At 37.1% G+C, this 24,419-nt stretch overlaps 1 protein-coding gene across 1 annotated transcript in view; it reads right to left on the bottom strand.

Moving 5' to 3' along the window:
- The window catches only part of TNFRSF11A (TNF receptor superfamily member 11a), a 45,650-nt gene that overhangs the window by 12,786 nt on the left and 8,445 nt on the right, over nucleotides 1-24,419 (bottom strand). The window contains exons 2-5 of the mRNA XM_072411822.1: nucleotides 5,621-5,687; nucleotides 5,394-5,519; nucleotides 2,447-2,590; nucleotides 1,160-1,253 (exon numbers count right to left, since the gene is read on the bottom strand). Of these exons, the coding sequence (XP_072267923.1) occupies nucleotides 1,160-1,253; nucleotides 2,447-2,590; nucleotides 5,394-5,519; nucleotides 5,621-5,687 (431 nt within the window). The remainder of the gene's footprint in view (nucleotides 1-1,159; nucleotides 1,254-2,446; nucleotides 2,591-5,393; nucleotides 5,520-5,620; nucleotides 5,688-24,419) is intronic.

Raw genomic sequence — 24,419 nt, forward strand, 5'->3', positions numbered from 1 at the left:
GCATACACATGCTATTCATGCAGTTACATTATCGTTGGGAATCATATTAGATTCTGAGCTCTGGCTCAGGTGGGCTTCTTTCCAATGCCACATATCAAATCACAAAAGAGCTTAAAGTGAACCTCTACTTGCCCATACGATGCAAAATATTACACCGACTTAATAGTTACTCTATCTATATGCAAAATATGCATATTGAAAAAATTTGTTTGTGACCCTGCAGCATATTAAGGAGTGCTCTAAATATTCAATACTCTCAATGTAGCTGGGTAAGCCACACAGTAACTATTAAAACATGGGGCACTCAATGCAAGACAAAGGTGCTACAAAACTGAGAGACTTCTTTGGGAAGAAGTGACAGATATACCAATATGAATCAAAACCATTAAAAATGGTCTTTTGTGTATGGAAAATACCACCATCCCATGAGGTCTACTGTAAATGCCCAGTTAACATATGCCCTCCTATGTGGATTCTGGAGAAGAGAGGGATAACGTGCTCCTTGGCATCCTGAAATACATATTTATTTTTAACATGTTTAAATGGTACTCAGGAAGGCAAGTAATCATTAAGTACCTCTAAAAAGGGGGTACAACCCCAGAATTTAATTGACCTTTCCATACACCCCTTGATCCTATGACATATTTTAACTGTGCTATGTCCTCTTAATTGTAGATATTTTAAAAAACAGAATTGTTATTAAGCTTTTGGGTATAATTTAAACATATTAGAATAACAAATACAACATTTCTTGATGTCAAGTTGTTTTGTTTGTATGTTTTTTTTGGCTTTTATATACATCAAACCCATTTGGCTTCAATATGAATTGGCATGTCTTTGAGAAGTTTAGATTGATAGCAATGATCCACTGAGATTACAACAGTGAACTCCGCCACTGTGCAGCTAAACACATGTTATGGACAACATAATGTCATAGAAAAACCTTATCTAATAGTAATATTACAGATAGTTATTCATCAGTTGAATTTATATTTTGCACAACAGACATAGTATGGTTACCTGATCTGACAGATCACACAATAATCTTCCATTTAATTTGTCAATCAGTAATAAAAAGCTAGATAAGTATAAATAGGCAGTTGGGCACATTGTGTCTTTAAAGCTTTTTTTTATTTTCTCTAGTTAATGAATGACTTACTTTGTCCAGGGTTGGCACCGCTCTGTCGATGAGGAAGTATTGGAAAAATATCCCTCTTGGCATGGTATGCACACAGTATTTTTATTTTGCTGAACTATGGAAAGGAAGCAAGAAGTCTGTAATATGCAGATTTAGATAATTGAACATTTAAAAATAACAGCTTCTCTGAAACAGTTTATGAACATTTGAAACATTCTATATCAACTATCTAAAACAGGCTTAAATGAAACAGTGAACCGAACCGAGTGAAAATAATCTTATTTTTATGTCTATTGAGTGCCACAGCAACTTTATTGCCGATCAACAAAATGTAGCATTTTAATGCTTAATATTTTAGTAATATTTGCAATGTTCATAACTGCATTCCATGAAGAAAATATTTTCTCACAATTTAAGCTGCAAATGACATAAGGTAGTGTAGATTTTATTAACAGTCTTATTCGGTTTATGTTCATTAACCAGGAGGCTGCAATTAAAAACAAGAGGGAGGGAGCCCAAAGACACCAGAATAACAAGTCTGAAGAAAGAGAAATTATGCTGGCAACATCAGTAAGTGCTGGAGAATGCTAATGGCATTCCTGAAGACATGCTTTAATTGTCAGTCTGTATATTTGAGAAAGAATGGTACACACAAGATTGCAGAAGACCCATCCTTCAACAAAGGACCACTATAAGCCCTGGCATCACCACTACTGTATGTATTAGCCCTTTACATGCTTCAACCAGTCCTAGAGGAATCATGAATCCCTCTGATACAAACAATGAAGCAGAATTCCTCTCACTGATATCGAATGATCACCAAACTGGGGGCAATGTTTGCTGATGCTGGGGCATTTTCTACTCCCACTGGCCACAGGCTGCCCCCCTATCCTAGGTCAGAAGGACACTAGCTCTTTGCTTAAAAGGTTTGAGGTCAAAAAAATGTTAGGAAATTACTGGGATCTGTACTGTGCCGAGTAGTATACAGCTGACGTATGCACATGGCAATTACACAGGCAATTGAATAAATGTAATACAAAATGAATAATTTATTTCTGTCCAGTAACATTGTGCTGGTAATTACGGTAGTTTCATATATTTTCTGGTATCAGTTTGTCTGGGTGTGACAGAGCTGGGTCATAACAGTCACAGAGACAATCATCATGACGTAGGAAAAAATATGGCTACATTTATTATATAATTACAAGGTCAGAATGGGCCTATCTAAAGTGAATGTATGAGATATGGCAGGGCTCCAAATTCAATTTCACATAGTTTTTTTGATCTGATTAACAAGTACAGACTTACCTGGGACCTGTACACCGAATGCAGGGGGGCAGTTTGTATTTTCCATGCATATTTCTTGGCTGGTATCAAAATGGTATCCATTAGTGCACACACATACTCGGGGGTATGTTCTGTTACCCTTGTGAAGCTCCTGCAAAGCTTTTCCTATCAGAAAGAAACATAGGGGGACACACTTTTTTAAGACTTTCTCAACAGGCTGGTAGTTAAAGAAAAATGAAATGAGAGAAATACAGAGACTGTTTCTGTCTACTGCCTGAAAATCACTAGGTTTCTGGACTCCAATATTTTAAGACACAGATCTGAATGTAGCATGCTGATCAGGAAAGTCAAGTCCCTAATCTGAATACTTGATCAAATGATTAAGGGACAATCAGAGAGACAGTCAGGAAACTAGTATTCTCAAAGACAGCTTAGCAATTTTTCTTTAATTCTAACTTACTTTAAATGTACTGATGCTTTGATCTGATGTATTATGCAGATTGCATCCAGATGTTGTTGATGTGAAGATAAATGGGGCATAAAAGTACTGTATGATTAATAGGGTTGGTTTGTGTTATTTTATCATCCTAAATTAGCAATAAAAAGTCCCAAATCTTTATGTGTATACTTGATCCTGTCCAATTCCTAAAGCTAGAGGGTCAGCATGCAGCATTTCAAAAGGAGAGGCCAGTAATTGCACCTATTGTGTTTTCCGTCGGTAGGTAGGAGGCACTGATGAATCAAATTTTACTTGGTACTGATGACCTAAGATGGGGAAATGTATAATTTCCATACTGAGGTTGATCTAGGTGCACAAAAGAGCCCCAAGAGGGCACATCAGCTAAGACTTTTTTTGGTGAAATTTTAATTGTAAGGTTTTAGGCATAAGTCATAAATACCTCCATACAGGAAACTACGAAGGGATGGCCTCTTGTAGTCCAGTTTGGTCTGCTGCTACCAGGGATTCCATATTATATACCAGCAGGGAGGGCAGGGTTGGGTAGGTTTTCAGTGATTGGAGATTGCTGTTATGGGTGCTAGTTGGCAAGGATTCAGAATAGCCATTTTGGTTTTGCATAAAGACCCTGATAACATGGTATAAAGAGCAAACTAAAGGTAGGTGTGGGAGCTCTGTTATCCGCCATGCATTTGTTGTATGTTTTAAGTTTCCAAAACGGGGCTGAATTTCATATTCACCGGGTACGCAGGTAATTGCCAGCTTCAGTTTTAGTGTTTAGTATTCAGTTTATGTGTAAGTTTAAAGTACATCTACCAGTCATCATCAGAGAAAAATCACCGTTGGAGGTTTTACGATCTAAAAACAAGCTGGGTTTTTTCTTTGGCCGCCGCCTTCCATGGAAACTTTAGTACTCCATGCTAATGCAGAAAACTGCAGCATAGAGTGTTTTTTTAAAACTAAAATATTTTTAATAGTAAAAACCGAAGTACCTTCACCCTTTTTGTTTTGTTAGCCCTCCCCACCCTATAAAATGTAAGTACTGAGGTGGCTTCCTTTTTCTTGTGCTTTTAAATCATAATAAACAAAGTCATAAGTATATCTAAAGCCAGTTTTTTAAACTGAATTTGAACAGCTTTTAATACATTGTTGGGGAGTTAGAACCTTTGTTCAAGAAAGGACAGAAGAAAGCTAGGGTGCGGCAAATAGACATTGTATTGTGTAAGACAATCATATAAAATTACAGCTTTCATAAGTAAACGATATACAGTGCTTATTTGGTCTTTCCCAATATAAAAGTCATGGGTTGACCAGTTGGCTAGACAAAAATATCTCTGATAAATATTAATGCAAAAACGTCTCGTAGCCCGACACATTTCGCCGTTAGGCTTTCTCAGGGGATGTGTGGAAAACATTATACCGGGTTGCATAGTAAAAAAAAAAAAAAAAAAAAAAAAAAAAAAAAAAAAAACTTTTACCAAAACACCAGAAAACTTGGGTGATAGTTGTGAACATGTTATATATAAAAATACATTATATACATGACTTGTTGAATAAATCATATACATATTTTTTAAAAATGGTTTGATATGGCAATATAGTTTGCCAACTTTACACAGACAGTATGTGATTGTGGTGTAATAACATTACCTCTTCACAAATTTCCTATATTAAGGCAGTTTTTCAGTTACCTATGTAAGTTTTAGTTAACCAATCCAGTTAAAGTATTTAGCTGCAAAGCGTGTATTTGGAGCAGCCGTGCATGGTTCTTGGCATGGAAATTTGCAGGCTCTATATGCAAAATGTATTCAAATTTTACTGTTTGCAATTACACTGCAGCTAGCAGGCATTCTGGAAAAATTAAGAACCAGCCTACATGGCTGCAAATTTTAGTAATTACTTTGTAATTTTCAAAAACACACTCGCCATCACCTGAACTTGTCCCACCAAAGACTGAATATTTTTTTCCCTGTCATTCCTGTATGTAAACATGTACATGGCATAAACTAAGTATTTTAATGCCATATCATAGAACATGTCTGACACAATATATACAAGGTATGTATTCCCTCTGTTATGCAACCATACCTTTAGGAATTTTGTGTGTAAAGAAAAAAAGGCAACATGGAGAACCTTGTTCAAGGAAGCAAAGAGAGCATTAGGCACCGTGAGCTATGTGAATACAGGACACATGAGCAGAGAACACTTTATAAAGCTGTTTGTTTTGAGGATGAAATATTTCACAAAAGAGGCAACTAAATAGGTGAGATGACTTGCTTTAGAGCCCATTCACACCTTTACTTCCAGGAAATGCACACCTTAATGTGTGTTTCCACAGCGCAAGTTAATTTGCATTATACATTCCAATGACATTCATTGTCAAAAATACCCCAACATATAAACCAATGAAGCTACATTGCAGTGCATTCAACTCATTGTAATGTACTATACAGGAAAAAGTGGTGACAAAGAAATGAAAATAGAACTTACATCTATATATCAATAATTTACCTGCATCACACACCATATGAAGAGCACATTTTAATTCATCATTCCAAACACTCATGTATTCATTAGGGCCACATGAGCTGCAAACAGTATTTGAACTAGAGGTGCACCTATTAACCATATGTGTTCCTGAAATAAAGAAAAGAGGTTTTAGTACAATGTATATCCCAGGAAAATGACAATAATTGAATATACCTTCTGTAAAGCATCATTAATGAGAGAAGACATACCTGGTTCACACTTCTTGCAACATTGTTTGGAATGCTCATACTCTTTCTCTGGATCACATTGAGGTTTCTAAAGTGTAATTAAAAAAACAAAATACATTTTTTTAGTGTATACTGAAGTCCATATGTATAAAATAAATTAAAACGCATTATCAATCTACTATTAGTACAGTATTAGCAAATTTATACCCAGAATGATGCACTGCAATGCAAACCCAGGGGGATCATGCTAAAGAGGATCTGCATTGTGATTATTGGAGGGTTTTTTTTTTAAATTATCATCTTACATTATGCTACCTTCCTCTAAATCCACAACCTTCATGGTGGTAGAACTGTGGACTAGCTTCTAAAAGCCTTAGAATAAACCTTCATTGACCTCTCTAACTGAAGTCAATGTTGAACAGTGAATTATAAATATTTGCAAACATAGAAAAATCATTCAATCTGCTTTCCTTTTTTTTCTGATGAACCTACCAGAAGGAGGAAGGATGCCAACTCACTGCTGTAGGGGATAGCAACAAAAACACTGAAATGCTAAAAATATTTTCTGGTGTATTATTTAAGGATGATTTGTTCTACAATGCTTGCCACTACATAGGTCGGTAAGTACTTGTTAAGATAATGTAGATATTTAAAACAATAATACATTCCTAATCTTAATGTAAAACCCTTTCTCTTTTAGGTTTTTAACTGAAACATTTTGGTGCTTTATATGTCACAAAGGTGTACTCATTCAGCACAGTACTCATTCAGCCACAGTCTAACCTGCTGGGAAGTCTGCCCAATAGAAACTAATACAGAGAGACATTTATCAAAAAACACTGCTTTTACGGGCAAAGTAACCTTAAATAGGGATATGTTATTTTTTAAAGAATTGGTACACAGATAACAAAATAATAATTCATTACAGTTCTGATGGCTGTGGCAAAGACAAGTCCCATACTAATGAATAGATACAAATGTTCGTATACCTAATTCCTTCTGTCTAATATCAGCCTTCACCTGCAAGATGTGTACGATAGTTCTTGAGATACAAAAATGTAATTGTATTACTCAGCATTGTGTCTATATTAAACACATTGCTAGAGGCACCACATTGCATGGCCTGTCTGCAATAAAACATAGAAACATAAAGAGGGGAACTTGTTTATAAAGCCATTAAGCTTCCTTACCCCATTAATACCTGATAGTTCCTGATGTGCTATTTCTCACTTTTTCCTCCTATTTATTCCCTTTTCTTTATCTATGTTACTTGTGATTCTTGGTGTGTAAATTCAAAGGTGGCGAGAAATGAGGGCTTGAGAAAGCACAAATGTGCAAACACTGATTTGTAAAAGACCTTTTATATCATTTTTATTATGTTTTATCTGTTTTATATTAGACTTATATTTAATAATATTTTATATTACACTTTGTTTATTATGATTTTATTAGACTTATATTTCAGACTAGTTTCTGTAGCATGTCAGAGGTCATTGAGGATTATATCCTATGGCATCCTCTGTGGCATTACATATCCAGAATTATATGTATGATGTTGGTGGCTGCCCCTGGTCTTTTATCAGTGGGCCACCATTAAAGATATGCTACCATTTACTTTCTGTTGCAAATGTTTTCCCTTCACAAACCCATATCAGATCATTTAAAGTAAACTTGTGAGCATAGAAATATTAGGGCTCAAAATGAATGTACTGCCTAGGTTTTTTCCAGACCTTTTCCAGACCTTTCCGATTTGCCAACTTTTTTAACAAGATAAATACAGCATTTCTTCAATATATCTGGGGCAATTACAGACCCAGATTGAATCACAACCTACTATTCCAACCCAAAACAGTGGGTGGTTTAGGGGTCTCTAATATGTATAATTATTACATGGCCGCCCATTTGGTGAGGGCAGTAGATTGGGCTAGAAACGGCTTCTCTAAGCAGTGGTTGGGACTAGAGCAGTTGGCCGGAGGTCAAAGCTTATTCTTGGCTCCATGGTTGGCAAGCAACTTAACTGGGAATCTTTTACAACATCCGTTGATAGGCTCCATCTTAAAGGTGTGTTCCAAACTGTTCCCCTTTCCCCACTTAGCGTACGTAGCTCTCTCCCCTTTCCCACTATATCCGGTGCTGGAAAATCCATAATTCGAGCCAGGCATTGCCGACACTCTTTTTGCTCATCTGAAGGATTTGGGATATTATAGGGCAGTGAAATTTATTTAGGGTGACTCATAGATACGGTTGTCAGATCTGACTTGCTTGGGGGGATCGAGGCCCATTGGATTTTGGCGAGTGAGTCAAGTGTCTCATTTTCTGCACGCCTTACCAGGGAGCAGAGTTTGCCAGGCCACTCACGCCATTTGAAGTGATTTACTCAGGTACGGGAATAGACAGACATATTCTTTCAAATCTATAAGCTATGCTGAATTCCCCACCTAATGATAACCCTCCCCCTTGTATGGTAATGTGGGAAAGAGAGCTTAATATTACATTGGATGCAGAGCAGCGACCCAAGGTGATTTGGCTTACCCACCACACCTCCGTTAGTAGTAGGTTTCAGGAGCCTAATTATAAAATCCTGTCTAGATGGTACCGCAGTCCTGTTTAGCTACATAGGTTTTAACACAGACCAATGTTGGTGTTGTGAAGTGGGAGAAGGTTCGCTAGTACACATTTTTTGGTCATGCCCGAACCTGCAACCCTTCTGAAACAAGGTTAAAGATATTGTACAGAAATTCACCGACTATCCTTTGCCTCAGGATCCCTCATTTTTCCTGCTCCAACATAGCCCCCTCTTCCTCAGTTTTCATAAAACATCAGTGGTGAGCCACTTGGCTGAATGCAGGGAAAATTTGTAATCCAACAAATTGGAGATTGAATACCTGCCCCTCAGTGACCTAGTGGTTTAAAATTGTTACCGGGATTATGCTTATGGAGGATCTAACAGCCAATATCCACGATACCCCTGAGAAATTTGAGCATACCTGGTTTTATTGGAAGGATTTCCTGTCTTCCTCAGATTTCATAAGATGTATGTCTTCATGAGTATGTTTCTGTACTGTTTACTATTATATTTGAGGTGTGGAAAAAAATGTTTTTGATGTAGCTTATTGATTTACATGTACCTATCTGAACTGCTGGAAATTGAAGTGTTTTGTTTGAATTGTTTGTTAAAATACAATAAAATAAAGAATACAAACTTGTTTTAACCACTTATAAAACTTGTGGTGTTTTCAAATAATGCCACAGTAGTTCTCTGTTGCAGTGGTTATTAAAATGGTCCATACTGGAACGGTCAGCTGTCACGACAGCAATGGTTTTGTATTAATTTCAGATATTGGATGAGCTCCTGACTTGGATCTTCTGCTACAAAGAACCATAAAATAGTGCTATGTAGCACTATGTACCCACATCGCTTCTGCATCGTAGTTTATAGGGAAAATCTCTGATGAAATCAGGAATTTCTGGGAATTATCGTGGTCAATTTGAAGTAGGGCAGAAGCAATCTCTTATTACTTATAATAGTAAACAGTAAACAGTTAACACTGATAACATTAGTAAGGAGTAGTAGTAGTAAGAGTAACTCTGCTCACTGACTTGAAACAAACATGCAGGACAGGACACATAATCCTTGCATCCCCAAACAAAAAAATTTAGAAATTATATAAATTGTAAATCAATAAAAAAAGACATATTCAAGTGAATAAAGAAGTGTTGTCAAAGATCCACTATATGGTATAAGCCTGAGGTCTTAAAGTGCAACAATATTACAGGCTCCAAAACTGTCATGCTTATTCTGGTTTTACCAACTAGTAAACCACTTACCTGGAACAAGCATGCAGTCAAGAATGCCTAAACATATGCCCATACTTGATTCAAGTTATGTGTGAATAAGTGGAAAAGGTTGAATTGTTTTGACAGCCCCAAAAGAATCTTTCATGTTGGCAGCTCCCATATTTCTATTCACACAGGTTCTATTTAAATAACAGACTTTTAAAACTTTTGTTTTAGCAATGTTACATGAACTTACAAACAGTATAAACTAGATTTTCCTATAGCTTTCCTAATGTGAGAGCCACACCAAAATATTCAGAGGTTTCAATTTTGTCAACACAAACATTATTGTGGTATGGCAGTGGTATTCAACTACTTAAACATGGTTGGCCAAAATGTAATTCTTGGTATTTTGGAAGGCCCTATTGCAGGAAGAGTATGAGAGCTCATTTCAATTTTTTTTGCAGGGCACTGGAGAGTCCTCTAAAAATTAATGTACTACCAATGACACCTTATGGGGACAAAATCATAGATGCTTTTTAGTGCATTGCCGTGGCATTCAAAAAGAACTGCAAAGCAGACTGGAGAAGAAAGACTTTCATGGGGGAACTGGGGAGATCCAGCAAACCTGGAAATATTTCCCACAAATCATGTGGTTTTAAATAGCAAATGTGTTCAGTCCCGGAGCAAATTCATTCCAGAATCACCCTGGTTCTCCCATGATAGTTTATTTTCTCCAGTCTTGGAGAGCTTTAATAAGACAGGTCCATTGCTTGTGCCAAAAGTAAGCATGATCCACAGATTACTTTGGGGCATTTAAAAACTGCAGTATAATGCATGGACCAAAATGGTACAATGGCAAAAATGTTAAAACTTGACATATTCCCAGTTTACATACTGCATTATTTGTCCTTGTAGTACTATTCCTAGGAGTAACCCAATTCATAGCTGGGGGAAAGGCAAGTATTCATTCTCAGGCGTGTAGGTATCAGGGAGGTACATAACTTTGTTGTCCTATTTTTTGAGCTTTCAGCGGCCTGTTCCCCTGCCATCTTACTTGCTCCTGTCACTAAGATTGCTAGCGTAGCACAAGGAAGGGACATCAGAGGCCAAATTAAATTTATTGCTCACAACCTACAATATTAGCATAAAGGTAGAGCTCCTAGCTCCTTCCCAGGGGAAGCCACATGGCCCAGAGAGAGGAGCCCATAATCCATTACTCATAGAAGAGAGGTTGGGCATAGCAAGGCAGGAAAAAGCACAGAAGCATGTTATAAGTGCTTAGAGTTGAGAGTTGCAAAGGGAGATCAGGTAGGTGTGTGTTTAGCATATTGTATGCATGTTAGTGTGTACATTGGTGTTTGTGTGTAATGTGTGTGCAGGTGCATAGCTATCTCGGGGGCAGGATCTTGAAACAATAAGTAGATCTTGCTAAAGCACAGAGAAAATTACTAAATATAAATCAAATAAAAAAAACTCCAAAGATGTTAAAAAGCAGCCCAAAGTCATATGCAGTCACTGTTTTCACAAGCAGACAAAGATATTTAGTTCTACTTACTAATAGATATAAAGTCCTTATATACCTTCAGTAACAATGCTAAGTTCATACAATGATACCCTGACATGAACACAGTTACTCATGTACATTAACCAACACACAGATATAATGCACACAATCGCCATACATGCTGTAAGGAGTCATGGTGTGTGAATTATTAGAATAGGCATTGATAATGACAAATTGGGAAATGTTTATAAATCTGTATAGCTTTAGGCTACATACCTTGAATCCTTGGGTTAATTTAAACAACCTTTACCCATTTTTTCACCCATCTCTCAGATTTACATTTCAATGTTCACCCAGTAAAATTAGCTTCTAAAAAGGAAAAAAATACAAGCGATTCCCTGGTTTCACATAGGGAGTGTCAGACAATGCCAAGTGGATTGGTCTTGTTTTTTCACTTGACGATAATTTAATAAATATGCACCAAATTGTCCAAAGTTTGTAGAATATATTTTTATCTCTAATTCTCTCTGACACAAGTAGAAAAATCTAATTACCAGTATAAATCTTCTCTTCTTGCAGACAATCAGAACCATATTTATGAAAGCACCATCACCATCAAAAGTCACCATCTACTTTCAGAACTTTTTAAATCATAATAAATCGTGGCACACTCATGCTCTTTCTTCTGTGTGCAGCAGACTAAGGACATCATTTTCCCAAGACGTCTCTTTGATGTCTGCGCATAGTCCCCTGTCAAGGTCTACATTTTAATAATGAAATCATACCCACAACTGTCCCTTATTTAGAGGTACCATCCTTTTTCATCAAGTCCTTCTGACCCTCAAATCACTTGTCCCTTTTTTGGATGGATGTACTGTATACACTTCTATAAAAAATGATTCGCTGAGTAATAAAAAGTATTCATTTGTACTTTACCTTTTATCTACCCTCTGAATGATTGAATTTTAATTTAGGTAAAGCTAATATAAAGGAAACATAGCAGTGAAAAAAGACTTTTGCTTGATCATGTTTGGTGGCCCACAAAATGGGTAAAAGTGTATCACTGCCCTATTTTTGAGCTAATAAGTGTTTCTATTTACAAATGTTGTGAGGTATGATAAAAGTACAATTTTGAAAAATGATACTTCTGCTGTATATTGTAACATGGATATTCATGAAGACATGGAAAGTTACAGGTAAACTTACCAGTAGAACATTCATATTTGTACACTCTTAAAAAAGGCATATTTGTTCTGTACATAAAAGGCTCAGTCCTAGAACATTTCATTTAATGTTTACACAACCAAACAGACATGAATTCTAGACATAAAATGGTACAATTCAGTTTCATTATAATTCAGATCTCCACCAAAGCTGCTTGCCAACAATTTACTTACACAGTACAGCTAAGTACTAAGCACACAATCTCTCTTAGTAAAAAAGGAATGTAATCTAATACCAATAAAATCGACATCACAAACACAAAAAGAAACCTTTCAGGAGTGTTTAAAATATACTTTTACATACTGAAGCCATGGCTGTAGGGTGAGGCTATGTTCAGACTAGTGGTGAGGCAGCAATTCCCACAAAGCTCCAAGCGATCCTCACCGCTGTGCTGGTTCTTTTGAGAACATTTTAAAGCAGACGGTAGCTGGTGATACAGAACCACTCACTGCCACCCCTATTTGATCTCTATGGGTGGCTGTGGGTGAGATGATACCCAAGGGAACAGTTTAGGAGTTTCAGGAAGCAGTAACTGCAACCTGCAGCCTGAATATAGCCTAAATCTGGCCAGGGGAGGAGGGCAGAATAATTGAACACATCACAATATCTTTCTATATTTGTTAAATACTTTCATCTTACTACTTGTTTGATGAAATAATTGATACATTTTCTATAATGAAATGGGGACATGGCTACAGTGAAAGTTCCTAACAGGCTAACATACTCATCAAAAATCATTTAAATAGGCAGTCATGTGCAACCTCCGGTCATAACTCTTCTGTTCTATTTTGCAGTGTAGTAGGGTTCCGAGTGGCACTGACGAGGGACATGGACTTAGGTAACTGGAAAAAAAAATTCAAATGTATTTTACACTATAAGAAGTATACAATAATAGTGATCAAAGGGGGTTGGCGAGGAACAACGATGCCCAGGGGTAGGTGAAGAAGAATGGTACTGATAAGTGGTGGTGTCACTAGGAAACACTTGAATCAGAAGTTTTGCCCCTGCTTTTGCTTTCCCACCCTCTTCCTCCTTTACTGGGGTTATTCAGATTGGGCTCATTCCACCTAACAGAACCTGCAAATAGCTTAAACACTGTTGGAGATAGCTGGGCCCCAGGACACAGCCTGGATCTGTAGGAATCAGGGTGTGTGTTAAAAATCCTGAAACAGTTCCACAGAATTGGGGAGTAGGTGACTAAGGCCTCAGAAGCAGTGGGATCTGAGAAGGTTCACCATGGACCCCCGAAATAGTGTTGGTTAATTACCTTCTCTTGTTTTATCAGGTGAACACCTTGACAAGCGATGGGTGTTCGTGCCAAGTACATCAAAGGTACATTAGCAAATGAAGACCTCTCATGTAAGCACCAAATATTACAGGGAAAATTAAACTCACGTTTTGTTAATATTTCCTGGTTTACTCATGAAAAAATAAATATCAAGAACAACAGACTGCTAGATAAATGTCCCCTTGATGCTGGCTCTGCTTATATCAATCATATTACTACCGTGTTTCCCCGATGATAAGGCAGGGCCATCAAATAAGACAGCCCCCCCTTTTTAGGTAAAAATGAAAAATAAGCCCCCCCCCCGCAAATAAGCCACCCACCGATTACTTACAATGATTGGCACAGATTGATCAGAAGTGGACATGAATGGCACATGAACAATAACTGTGTACTGTAGTCTTCTTCATGGGCAAATAAGGCATCCCCCTGAAAATAAGCCCTAAAGCATATTTTGGCCTTCAAAAAAAAATAAGACAGTGTCTTATCATCGGGGAAACAGGGTAGGAGAGCTAAGAAACCGTCTGTGTACATCTGGAAAAAAAAGTTATTTGCATAGACAACCTAAAGACCTTATTTTTCCAATGCAGTAAAGTAAAGTAGAGATCTGGTTCATCCTTTAGCCTGTGATTGGACAGTAGACAGATCAGCTTATCCCTGTTACTCTATCCTCATTTCTAGCACAAGGAATTGGCTCCTTGTGCAGCTTTTCCCTTTTTTCTCTGCTGTATAAAGGTTTGAAAAAGGTTAGCAAGGTCAAATTTAGGTAATTGTACTACTTTTAAAATCCCCTTATTAAAAATTGCATTGATATTTAGCTTCAGGGAAGATATGGTAACATCTTGGCTAAAAAAACAAATACAAAAGCTCTGTGCATTTTGGCTGGTTATAAGTATCTGGTGAAACCCTGTAATGTCTTGATTTTTTTCTTTTTCTCATTCAATGTTCCATAAGAAATGTACACGTTTCTGCTTATTAGGTCATATTATCTAAAGTTACATTAGTTAATGGCAGCAAAAAGCAGTGCAGCAGGGTATTTCCATTTTATAATGACACAAAGTCCTTCATGCAGAAAATACAATATATGTAGAAGCCTGACAGGCTAAACCTTACTAGACTTAGTGTTATTTTTTATCTAAGGTTGACTGCTTTTCATTTATTTCCCACATTTGAAATGTACAGGAAAAAAAAAGAAGGCAGACATAGAAAAGGGACCATGGGAAGCATAAACTAGATTTCCCTCAGGACAGGCTCGTTGCACAACTCCACATATTTGGCTATTTTAAAAACTAAAAGTTAGTGTTGTGAAAGCCCTAAAAATTATTCTTTTAGAACTAAGCAGAAAAAAAAAAAATTATCAGTTAGTATGTTTTTAAAGTGAACCTGATCTTAAAAAGTCTTGCTTTAGTTAAAATAAAGTTAGAGTGATACAATTCCTTAATACATCATGTTTTCTGTATGAATTGAGTCCTCAAAAGTTACCAGCGATCCTGAGGATGTCTACATTTCTTGTGGAGGGTCAACAATATTCAGCAGCATTGTCAGACCTTGTTGGTCAGGAGAAAGACCCCGCTTGGGGGGGTGCACCAGCCAAAGCCACGGACCATGTCTCCCGTATGCATCGCAGGCTCAGGGTGGTGGGTAGGTTGTGTCTCTGAGCATGCGATGGGAGAGTGGGCCGGTTCTGGCATAATGACATCACGCTTGGAGTGACACATCAATCCCATGCATTAGCGGTCCGGAGTCCGTAAATTTAGTGGTCCTTGATGTCCAAAAGGTTGAGGACCACTGCTATTAAGCTTGCTGCTAGTTCCACATATTTAAAAAAAGCCCCTTCAGCTCACCTTTTTACACTTGCCTACCGATCTTCATCTGCCTCAAATTCCAACATCATATTTTTATCATTTCATATCCTATCCTATTGTGTACTGTTCCCCCCTACCTCTTAGAGTTCTATTGGGCAGGGCCCACTTCTTCTCCCATGTCATTGTCCTCATCGGGTATGAAGGTATGTCATCTGCAACCCCTAGTTATTGTGGAAAGCTGCATATGTGGGTGCTTTATAAAAAAAAAAAAAAAAATACAAATTTCCATAACAGTCATGCTGTCAGCTGGTGAGTCCACCTGTCTGGAGGTTGTTGTCAGCCCTGGAAATAGTGTATAGAACTTTTGGTACGTCCCGGTATGTGAAGGTGCCTAGGCACTCCTGTGTGTACAAGCCTCATAGCTGTATGACATCACAGCATGACTACGGTACTGCTTCCTCTGACAACTGGAAGATTCTAGTATCAAGGAGCACCACGATGGACACCCTAATAAAGGGACAGTGCAGAACAAAGCATGATAAGTCAAAATTGGGGAAAAGATCAGTTGCTGGGATACTACAGGCAATGCTGGATGCCAGTCTATTGCCCTTCCCCTGCTACTAAAACTGTCTTAAAAATGTGTCTAAAACTTCAATAACATATTTTGCAATCTATTGATTAAAAATCTTCAGGGTGGCTGAACTTTGTACCTAATGAGAGACTTGTTAAGTCTCAATTGGAGATGTACTCACAGGAGTTATTAAGATTCTCAAAGAATAGAATCAACATATATTAGTTTGTTAGTTTGTTCCACCTGAAAGAAAAGCCCCAATGGATAATCAAAGAGGAGTGGACTCCTATTTGCCCAGCCTGTGATTACATATCGTGTATCTGTGTGAGGAAGAGAAGAAGAAGTAACATCACACAGATGGGTTAACCCATTTAGGCACGAGCAGTAGACTGCACTGTCCCCTTTTGGACGGCTGCCTGCAGCTCACCCGCATACCACAACTTAAAAACTCCAAACGAGAAGACAACACTTTATCTTCTCCTGCTAAATCACTGTCATTTACTTCTACTAAGACAGACAGAGATGTCATAACCATTGTGCATATGAAGGTCCTGGAAAAAACATTTTAAGCTATCACACCGTCTGGGACATCTGGAAACACCAGCAGTACATCCAAATTGATATTGGTCTCGTTATCAAATCACTTACAAGTAGCAATTCAGTATCACAAGGCTATTAATGAAGTAAAAAGCCCCAGCAATAATACTAAGTCTCCCCCTACCCCTGGGGAAACCCGGTATGGGCTGAAACGCGTCGGGTGGGACACCTTACCGCCATCGCTAACCTAGTATGATACTAAACGATATTGCTATTTTTTGGGGGGAAACTAGTGGTTATATGTTAGCCTATGATTCTTTTATAGAGACACAGCTCTTAATCTTTTAAATTATGTTGTTGGAACAATAGGATTTTATGTTTTTAAATTTAACTTTGGTTGCCCTTCAAAAGCCTGGCTTTACCTCCCTCATCTTCTTCTCAACATATATTATTCTATCTTTGCTTGTGGCTGGACAGAAGGCTGCTTACTCTGAAAGCAGCGTCTCACTACTGTGGACTAATATGTTAGCCTGCTGAGTATAATTTAAAATTTATTTTTTTTTTTTTTTTTTTGTAGAAGCTAGAACTGAGCATTAAAAGGTTAATGTTTTAATCTAATTCCTTTCATACAAGCATTGTTTCAAATCTCTTACATTATGTACACACAAATTAGTGTTGACTTCCATATATTTATGACTGTTTTGTTTGTGGGAGGATCATGATAAGTCTTTTCTTTTAGAAACAAATGGCAATTTAGTCTAGGTGAGGCTTGTCAGAGAATGATCGATTATAGTGAAAAGAACATTATATCTGGCATGCACAATGTTTGTGTTTTGTGGGTGCCTATTCTTTTGTGTTAGATAAAAAAAAAAGTTTGACAACACATGAAGGTGTCTGTTTTTTTAGGGAGTGGTTATAACAATGTAAGTTTTTTAGGTAGCCAATGTGAAACAATAATATAAATATTTATTTAGGTATAAACATAATTCATAACATAATTCACAATTCTTTGCAACTTTGTACACACCATAGTCTAAAATCATATAACCTATTGTGTATTTACTATGCATATTAAATGCCCAGTTCCTCAATGTCAGTTTATTGTGTCATATGGTCTAAACCAGCCCTTCTCAGCTTGTTTATTGGGTAACCCTTAAAATATGTTTAGGTCATCAAGGAACTTGTCTATAATTACTATATCTGCAACTCACTGTGCATTAATCTGGTTGACAGTAGGAAGAATGCCTCTTACATTACTAGCCAGTTGAAAAAATATCACCACTGCAGATAAATAAAAAAAGAATTGGTGTCAGGTAAACTGACCTTATTGTTCATGACCCAAGAAACCCCTAGCAATGCCTGGAGGAATCTTAGGGTTCTCCAGAATCCTGGTTGAGAGGCACTGGCTAGTAGGCCGCCGCTGTGTGAAAGGTGGGCCGGTGCACCCACCAGCGGGGTGAGGAGAAGGACGCCATTGAGGGGGGCGCACGGGTCAGAGCCGCGGACCATGTCTCCCATATGGATCGCAGGTTTGGGGCAATGGGCATTGTGTCTCTGGACAAAACTCACCCACTCTCCCATCACAGGCTCAGACTTGTGATGGGAGAGTGGGCGGGTTCTGGCATCATGAATTTGGGGGGGACTTTCTTCCACTTTGAGTAAAACACGGCTGGGCGAATGCACAGTCCGGAGTCTGTGCATTTAGTGGTCTGTGCATTTAGTGGTGTCAATCAAAACGGGAAGTTAAAGAGAATCTTCCAGAGAGTCCTTTTATGTGTGTTGGGTTTTGATTAAATATACAATCAGGTTATCACATACTGTGACATTTAAATGAAGCCCTGTGCAGAGACATAGCAAACACAACACACCTCGGTCAAACTGCCACTGGAAAGTTGGAAAGAATTTGTGAGTTATGTCTACAATCTACTGAGATATAAGTTTTAGCTTCCTTTAGGGATTGAAGCCTTGTTTAATATATTTATAAGGAATAATGTCCTCGTTAATATAATATTACACATAACAGCATCTTGGAGTTCTGTTTAAACTGAGGAGTATGAGGATAGAAATGCACAAGGTTGGGAGCAGGGTGTATATATATCCTTGTGCATTTCTATCCTCATACTAAGATCCTCAGTTAATCCTATTTTATAATCATTGAAAATTGCATGATTTCACTCGCATACTTACATACAAATATTTAGCAATTTCACAAGTAAACTCGTAATTCACAGTCCAGAAAAATATATTTAAATCGGACGGACTAAACTTGTTTCCAGGAAGAAATTCCAAAAAAATGTTTTATTATGCTTCAGCATTTCCCAGCTGCAAAACAGATGTAGAGCAGGCTATGCATTTTCTTGCCAAGCTCTACTTTGTTCTCCCACATCCGCTGCTAAAAATGTATTGTCACAGTGGATGAGCACAGAACCCATGTTCCTGTTTTACAACAACAGTCCCTTTCAGCGTGGGCAACAGAAAATGGACATGCATGTTCTTCATACAGCTAAACATAAATGTAGAATTAAACAAAAACATTATGAGTTATTTTACATATTAGATATGCTTTTAAAATAGGAAAAAAGATTAGCTGTAAAGATAGTTATCAATGACAAGGTTACCCTGTTTTGTGGTGCCTGGGCACCCTTTTCAGAATGAATAATCTGTCCTACCGCAATGCACATGACTAAACAAAATATAATTAATAAAAAATATTTTAAAAATTTTGGGAAAAATATGACTGCTGGGCCTCCTGCAAGATACAAGAATTTCTCATTCTTTCCCCCTTAGTGACCTTTCACTCAAACAATACATGTAATTCTCTAGTAAGACAAAGAATAAGAGGCTGCAGCATGGGGATGAGCTGTAATAAACAACACATGGACGCACATCCAAAAACATAAAAGCCACTAAACAGGCAACAAAATGAAAATCATTTCACTTATTCCAGCATCTCAGTCCATGGAATAGATTTTGGCTGTAGATGATGTTTGAACAAAGAAGATTGAACTTTTTGGATGGTTAGGAAGGTGATGTCTGGATAACTGGAGGACAATACAGTTTCAACACTTTATTAGATCACTACCTCCGGCACAGGATTTCGGCCGCCCACTAGGTACTCTAGAGAGTTTATGTGTGAATGGCGATCCCTTAGGAGGAGTTCTTTCTCATACATACAAATTACAACTAACAACTCAGGAAACCTCAATACCATATTTTATTGCTAAATGGGAAAGAGACCTTGGAGTTAAATTTACCCAAGAACAAATAGAGTGTATGTTATATTACGGACATAGAGCCTCTATTAGTAATCGTTATCAGGAGACTAATTACAAAGTGCTTACCAGGTGGTATAGAACCCCCGATCGGCTGGCAAAACTCTTTCAACACACTAGCTCAGACTGTTGGCGATGTGGACAACACGTTGGGACGTTGTTGCATATATTTTGGAACTGTCCTAGTTTAGTATCGTTCTGGGCGGCTGTTGCTGATATTGTGCTAAAGCTGACAGAAGTGTCGATAAGGGATAAACCAGAGCTTGTTTTGCTTCATGTATCAGCAATGTCGAGGAAATGCTATAAAAGGTCGCTGCTGCGACATTTGTTGAATGCAGCCAAGGCTTGCATCCCCCCCCTATGGAGACAAACTGCTCCACCTACTGTGCAGCAATGGTTGACCAGGGTAAATGATATTCAATACATGGAGGAGCTTATGAGTGCAGGAGACCGTTCAGCACGCAGACCTTTACGTACCTGGTATTATTGGGACGAATTTAAGACCACTGCAGATTATTTGCGGCTGCTTCGCCCACTACCGTGAGCATACAGCGCCTCCACTGTGCACCAATCCCTACTCCCACTACCCTCCTTTCTGTTTATATCCCTATACAGCACCCCCCCCCCCCCCATCCCTTTTTACTTCTCCTCTCCTTTTTCTCTCTTTCTTTTCTCTCTTTTCCTATACTTTTTAATATAAAATCAGCGACCAATGAAACCTAATGGTAGAATGCTTACTGGTATAACGGAAATGTTTTTATGTACGTATACCATTTGTTTCTCTTTTCCATTTATCATTACATGGCATGCTATATGTTCTCTCAAGTTGCTAGATATGACTATTTCTGTAAAATTGTATGCCTTTTCACGCTTTTATTTGCTTTTGCCATCTGTATACACTGGTTTGAGTTTTGTAATTGTCTGTTTTTATTGGTTGCTAATAAAAAATAAATAAAAAAAAAAAAAAAAAAAAAGGAAGGTGAAGATCGTGTGAGAGGGAATTTTGAAGTCACTACATGTCCATGCTATACTTGCACAATACTTTCTTGCAAACACACACTGTACATACAAATGATAGTTAGCGCTGTTTTACAGCTTAAATACATATACACATCATGCCCATCTACTCTACTGGTGTACTATTTTTTTTAAAGGACTTTTTACAACTAAACCAAAAATACCCACAAAACAAAACACATCCCAATGCCTTCCCACCCCTTACTTTATTCTACCTTTCCCATCAGCCTGACAAAGTATGGCCTATAGGAATGCGATGAGACAAGTGTTTTCCAGATATATTACTAGACAATAAAATAGATTTGCTTAGTTGCCTCAGTACTACATAAAATACAGAGACACAAAGAAAAAAGTGGTCACTGGTATTTCAGGGGGACATTTCGATTTCCAGCAAACCTAACAAACTGGTAAATGGTTTCTATGGTCTATGAACAGCCTGATCCAATAATCCCAACAGCATCAAAATATACTAAAAGACTCTACTGTATAATGAACCCTTCTTCTTTACATTAATAAACCATTATACTTATATAAATCATTTTACAAAATAGTCAATAACTAGTATGAAGAAGATTTTTTAAAATAAAAAAGTCTAAGTATAAAATAAAGGAATTTTTAGCTCCATGTTCAATTACATACATGACATTTACAATACATGATTCTTTATGAATATTAGACCCTAGACTGCAAGTGTCTGGATTTAAGTTTTAAATTTAACACTTCATAAATTCAGTATTTTGAAAAAACACCAAAACCACAAAAATTCTGATGCAAAAAAGTGGAACTGATTTATTCACTGTTACAAAATGTTTCTACACTATTAGAACTTTAGTGTATTACAAAAAAGATATGAGAATAGTAATGTATTTGGTATAAACAACTATATATTCCATGTTAAAGAAAACATTTGTCGAACAAACACTTTACTCAATAAATATATTGCCCAATATCCACAAAGGATAAAAATCCACTTTGTGTGCACTAAAATGTTGTTGCAAGTCCAGTTGTTTCCTTGAAAGTAGCATTATCGTCCTTCCTGCATATAACCTGTGCAGAAAGCTCTGGGAGGATACCTACAGAAAATTACAGGGGCTCAAACCAGGCACCCTGCAAAAAGCAAAGTGACTGGTCTAAAAAGGAAGTTCCTGCACAGAGGCCAAGTTTCACACTGAATTACTGCACAGCTATAGAGGAAATATAAAAAGAATGCTAAGATTTAAGTAACAATACAATTGCCCTTTGTATTTAGACAATATTTGATTTCCCCAAAGCTCAGCTTTTGTAAATTGAAACTAACAATAAAAAGCATGTGGCTTTTTACAGATTTTTGATAACACTTGCTGATACTTGTTATTGCTTTTATTGTTTAATATGAAATATTTAGTAGGGAATATTTGTAAGAATTTGATTCTTTACTTTTATGTTGCTATATTAGTAAAAACTTTCCTGCATATACATTATGTATGTTCTGATAGTGTATTACTATCTCTTTCCATTAGAGCACAAATGTCAGTTTAGTATCAAGCTATAGGGTTCCCATGGGGGTTGACTGATCTTCTACCTGAGCTCAGGGCTGATAACTGACAGACTGCCAGAGAAAGGTACAAAATAGCAAACATAACCAAATCCACTAATAACATTTTACATTTTGCACAATTTCACACTTAGTAATATAAAGTGTGTGTATTTAATTCAGCTGGGAGATACACATTAAGTGCATTGTGTTGTCACAATAGTAATTTATTAAAATACAATCCATATCTGATACAACCAGACTACCACTATAGCTGGAAATTATACTTCAGTAAGTACTTTTTCACCTTAATGTTCAGATATTTCCAATACAATGCACACAGCTATTTTACTGCTAATTCATAGACAATTTTTATCCTTAATGGAACTTTGCTTTAAATATTATGAAGCTTGAGTCTGTGAGGCTATGCTGACATGGGCTCCATTGAATACACAAATTGAGATTAGATGGATTAGATTTAAACAAAAAACTGATTATGAAGCAGTGCCATTGAAAAGGAAAAGATGAGTCTCTTATATGCCAACCCACAACCCAATTTTTTAATGCTGTGTGTATTTATTATTTGTTATCTATCCACCATTGTTGTCATCATTGCCTTACAAACCAGTAGAAAATAAATAGACAAATATAAAGTATTGGATAAAAATAAAGTAATGGATTGATATAGAATGAGTTTTGCAGTAAGAACATGAAACTTCTGTATGTTTGTATAATACTTTTGGCTTTGTCAGACATCCCGTTGCTGGGACTTCACATGGAAAAAAAAAGGTAATCTTGGCTAAAATTTTACCTGTTGATCATTATAAATTTAAACTACAACATAAAAACTTTAAACATATTTTTAAATTTAATGACAAAAGCGGTCATTGAAGCCATGAATAAAACTGCATTGCTCTGTGTCTGGTTTCAGCCCAAACAAGGATACAAAATCTTAGGACATATTTTGATCCAGATATATTAGAATGCCCACATATCCATGCTGTCCTCTCTCTGCATGGAAATAATTGAAATATACCAGCGTTTATCTAAAACAGAAGTGTACAGAGGAATGAACACAAAGGGGTTCCCATTATCATTAAGACCTGGCAAAGTATAAAGCGTTTTTTTATATATGGTTTTTGGCAAATTTATTAAGAAGTGAAAGTGACTTTCACCAAACATTCACTGATAGTAAACTAATATCTGTTATTTAAAACGCACAGTATATTAGGGGGCTTCATCTGCAGTGAATGTTCCGCCAAAGGTTGGTCCCCTACGATGTGGCTAACTGGCCTACCATCTAATGATGCCTATTTAGTTCCAGGGCCTACATCTTATCAGAACCAGTGGCATGACAGTTTTAGCTAACTATAAGAGTAATATTTTGGCTACCACTGCGATGCGGTGAGAATTCTTTCCTTTTGCAACCATAAAAAGGGTATTTTCTCATTGTCCACACATTGATTGGATTTAGCAGTGATTCCCTAAGACCTAAAATATTTCAAAGGTTGTTTTGGTGCAAAACAGTTGAGAAAAAGTGGTATACAGGAATGTGTAAATGTAAATGTAAATGTTGTGTGATCAACTATTGATATTATACAAAATAGATCACATTGATTAAAGTTTGATCTTTAATACGAGAATAACAGATCTTACCATAGACTTTGAGTGCAGTTTTACAAGTTTAAAAGCTTTGAAGAGTTTACAAAAGTTAATTAGTCCAAACTGTTTTGCTGCCCACAGGCAAAAAAATTCAAAGAACAGTAAGATATGCCTATACATTCTCAATGTCTCTAGATGTTGGTGAATATAGCCAGCACTGCACAGATGAATGGTACAGTTTCCAGACTGTATGATATGCAAAAGGGAATGGGGAGGAAAAGGAAGCATAGAACAGATAACTGTGGTACAACCATAAATAACAGTGACCAGACAGGGTTTTCTAATCTGTCTGATTAATATAATCCTTATTGCTCTTGGCCTGCTCTGCCAGGTCACATTCCCAAATATGTAAACCCCAAAAGTGGCGGCATTCATGTCCACTCAATTTGCCTTCTTTATTGGCTGGGAGGAGCAAAAGTCAACATTCTTTTGTTTCTCTCTATATAATTGCGTGCCACCAACATTTTTGGTGAATGATTAATGTATAAAGACAATTGTTTTTTTCTCTTTTTTGTTTTGGATAAAGTAGGGAAGAATAAGACCCTTTGCCAAGTTGTTATTGTTGCCTCTGTACCCATCTGCAGAAAGCCACCTTATGAGCACTGTCAACAGAAAGTAAGGGCAAATCCAAATTTATTTGTAATGCATGG

This window comes from Pyxicephalus adspersus, chromosome 5, assembly GCF_032062135.1.
Source record: "Pyxicephalus adspersus chromosome 5, UCB_Pads_2.0, whole genome shotgun sequence".
NCBI classification, from domain to species: Eukaryota; Metazoa; Chordata; class Amphibia; order Anura; family Pyxicephalidae; genus Pyxicephalus; species Pyxicephalus adspersus.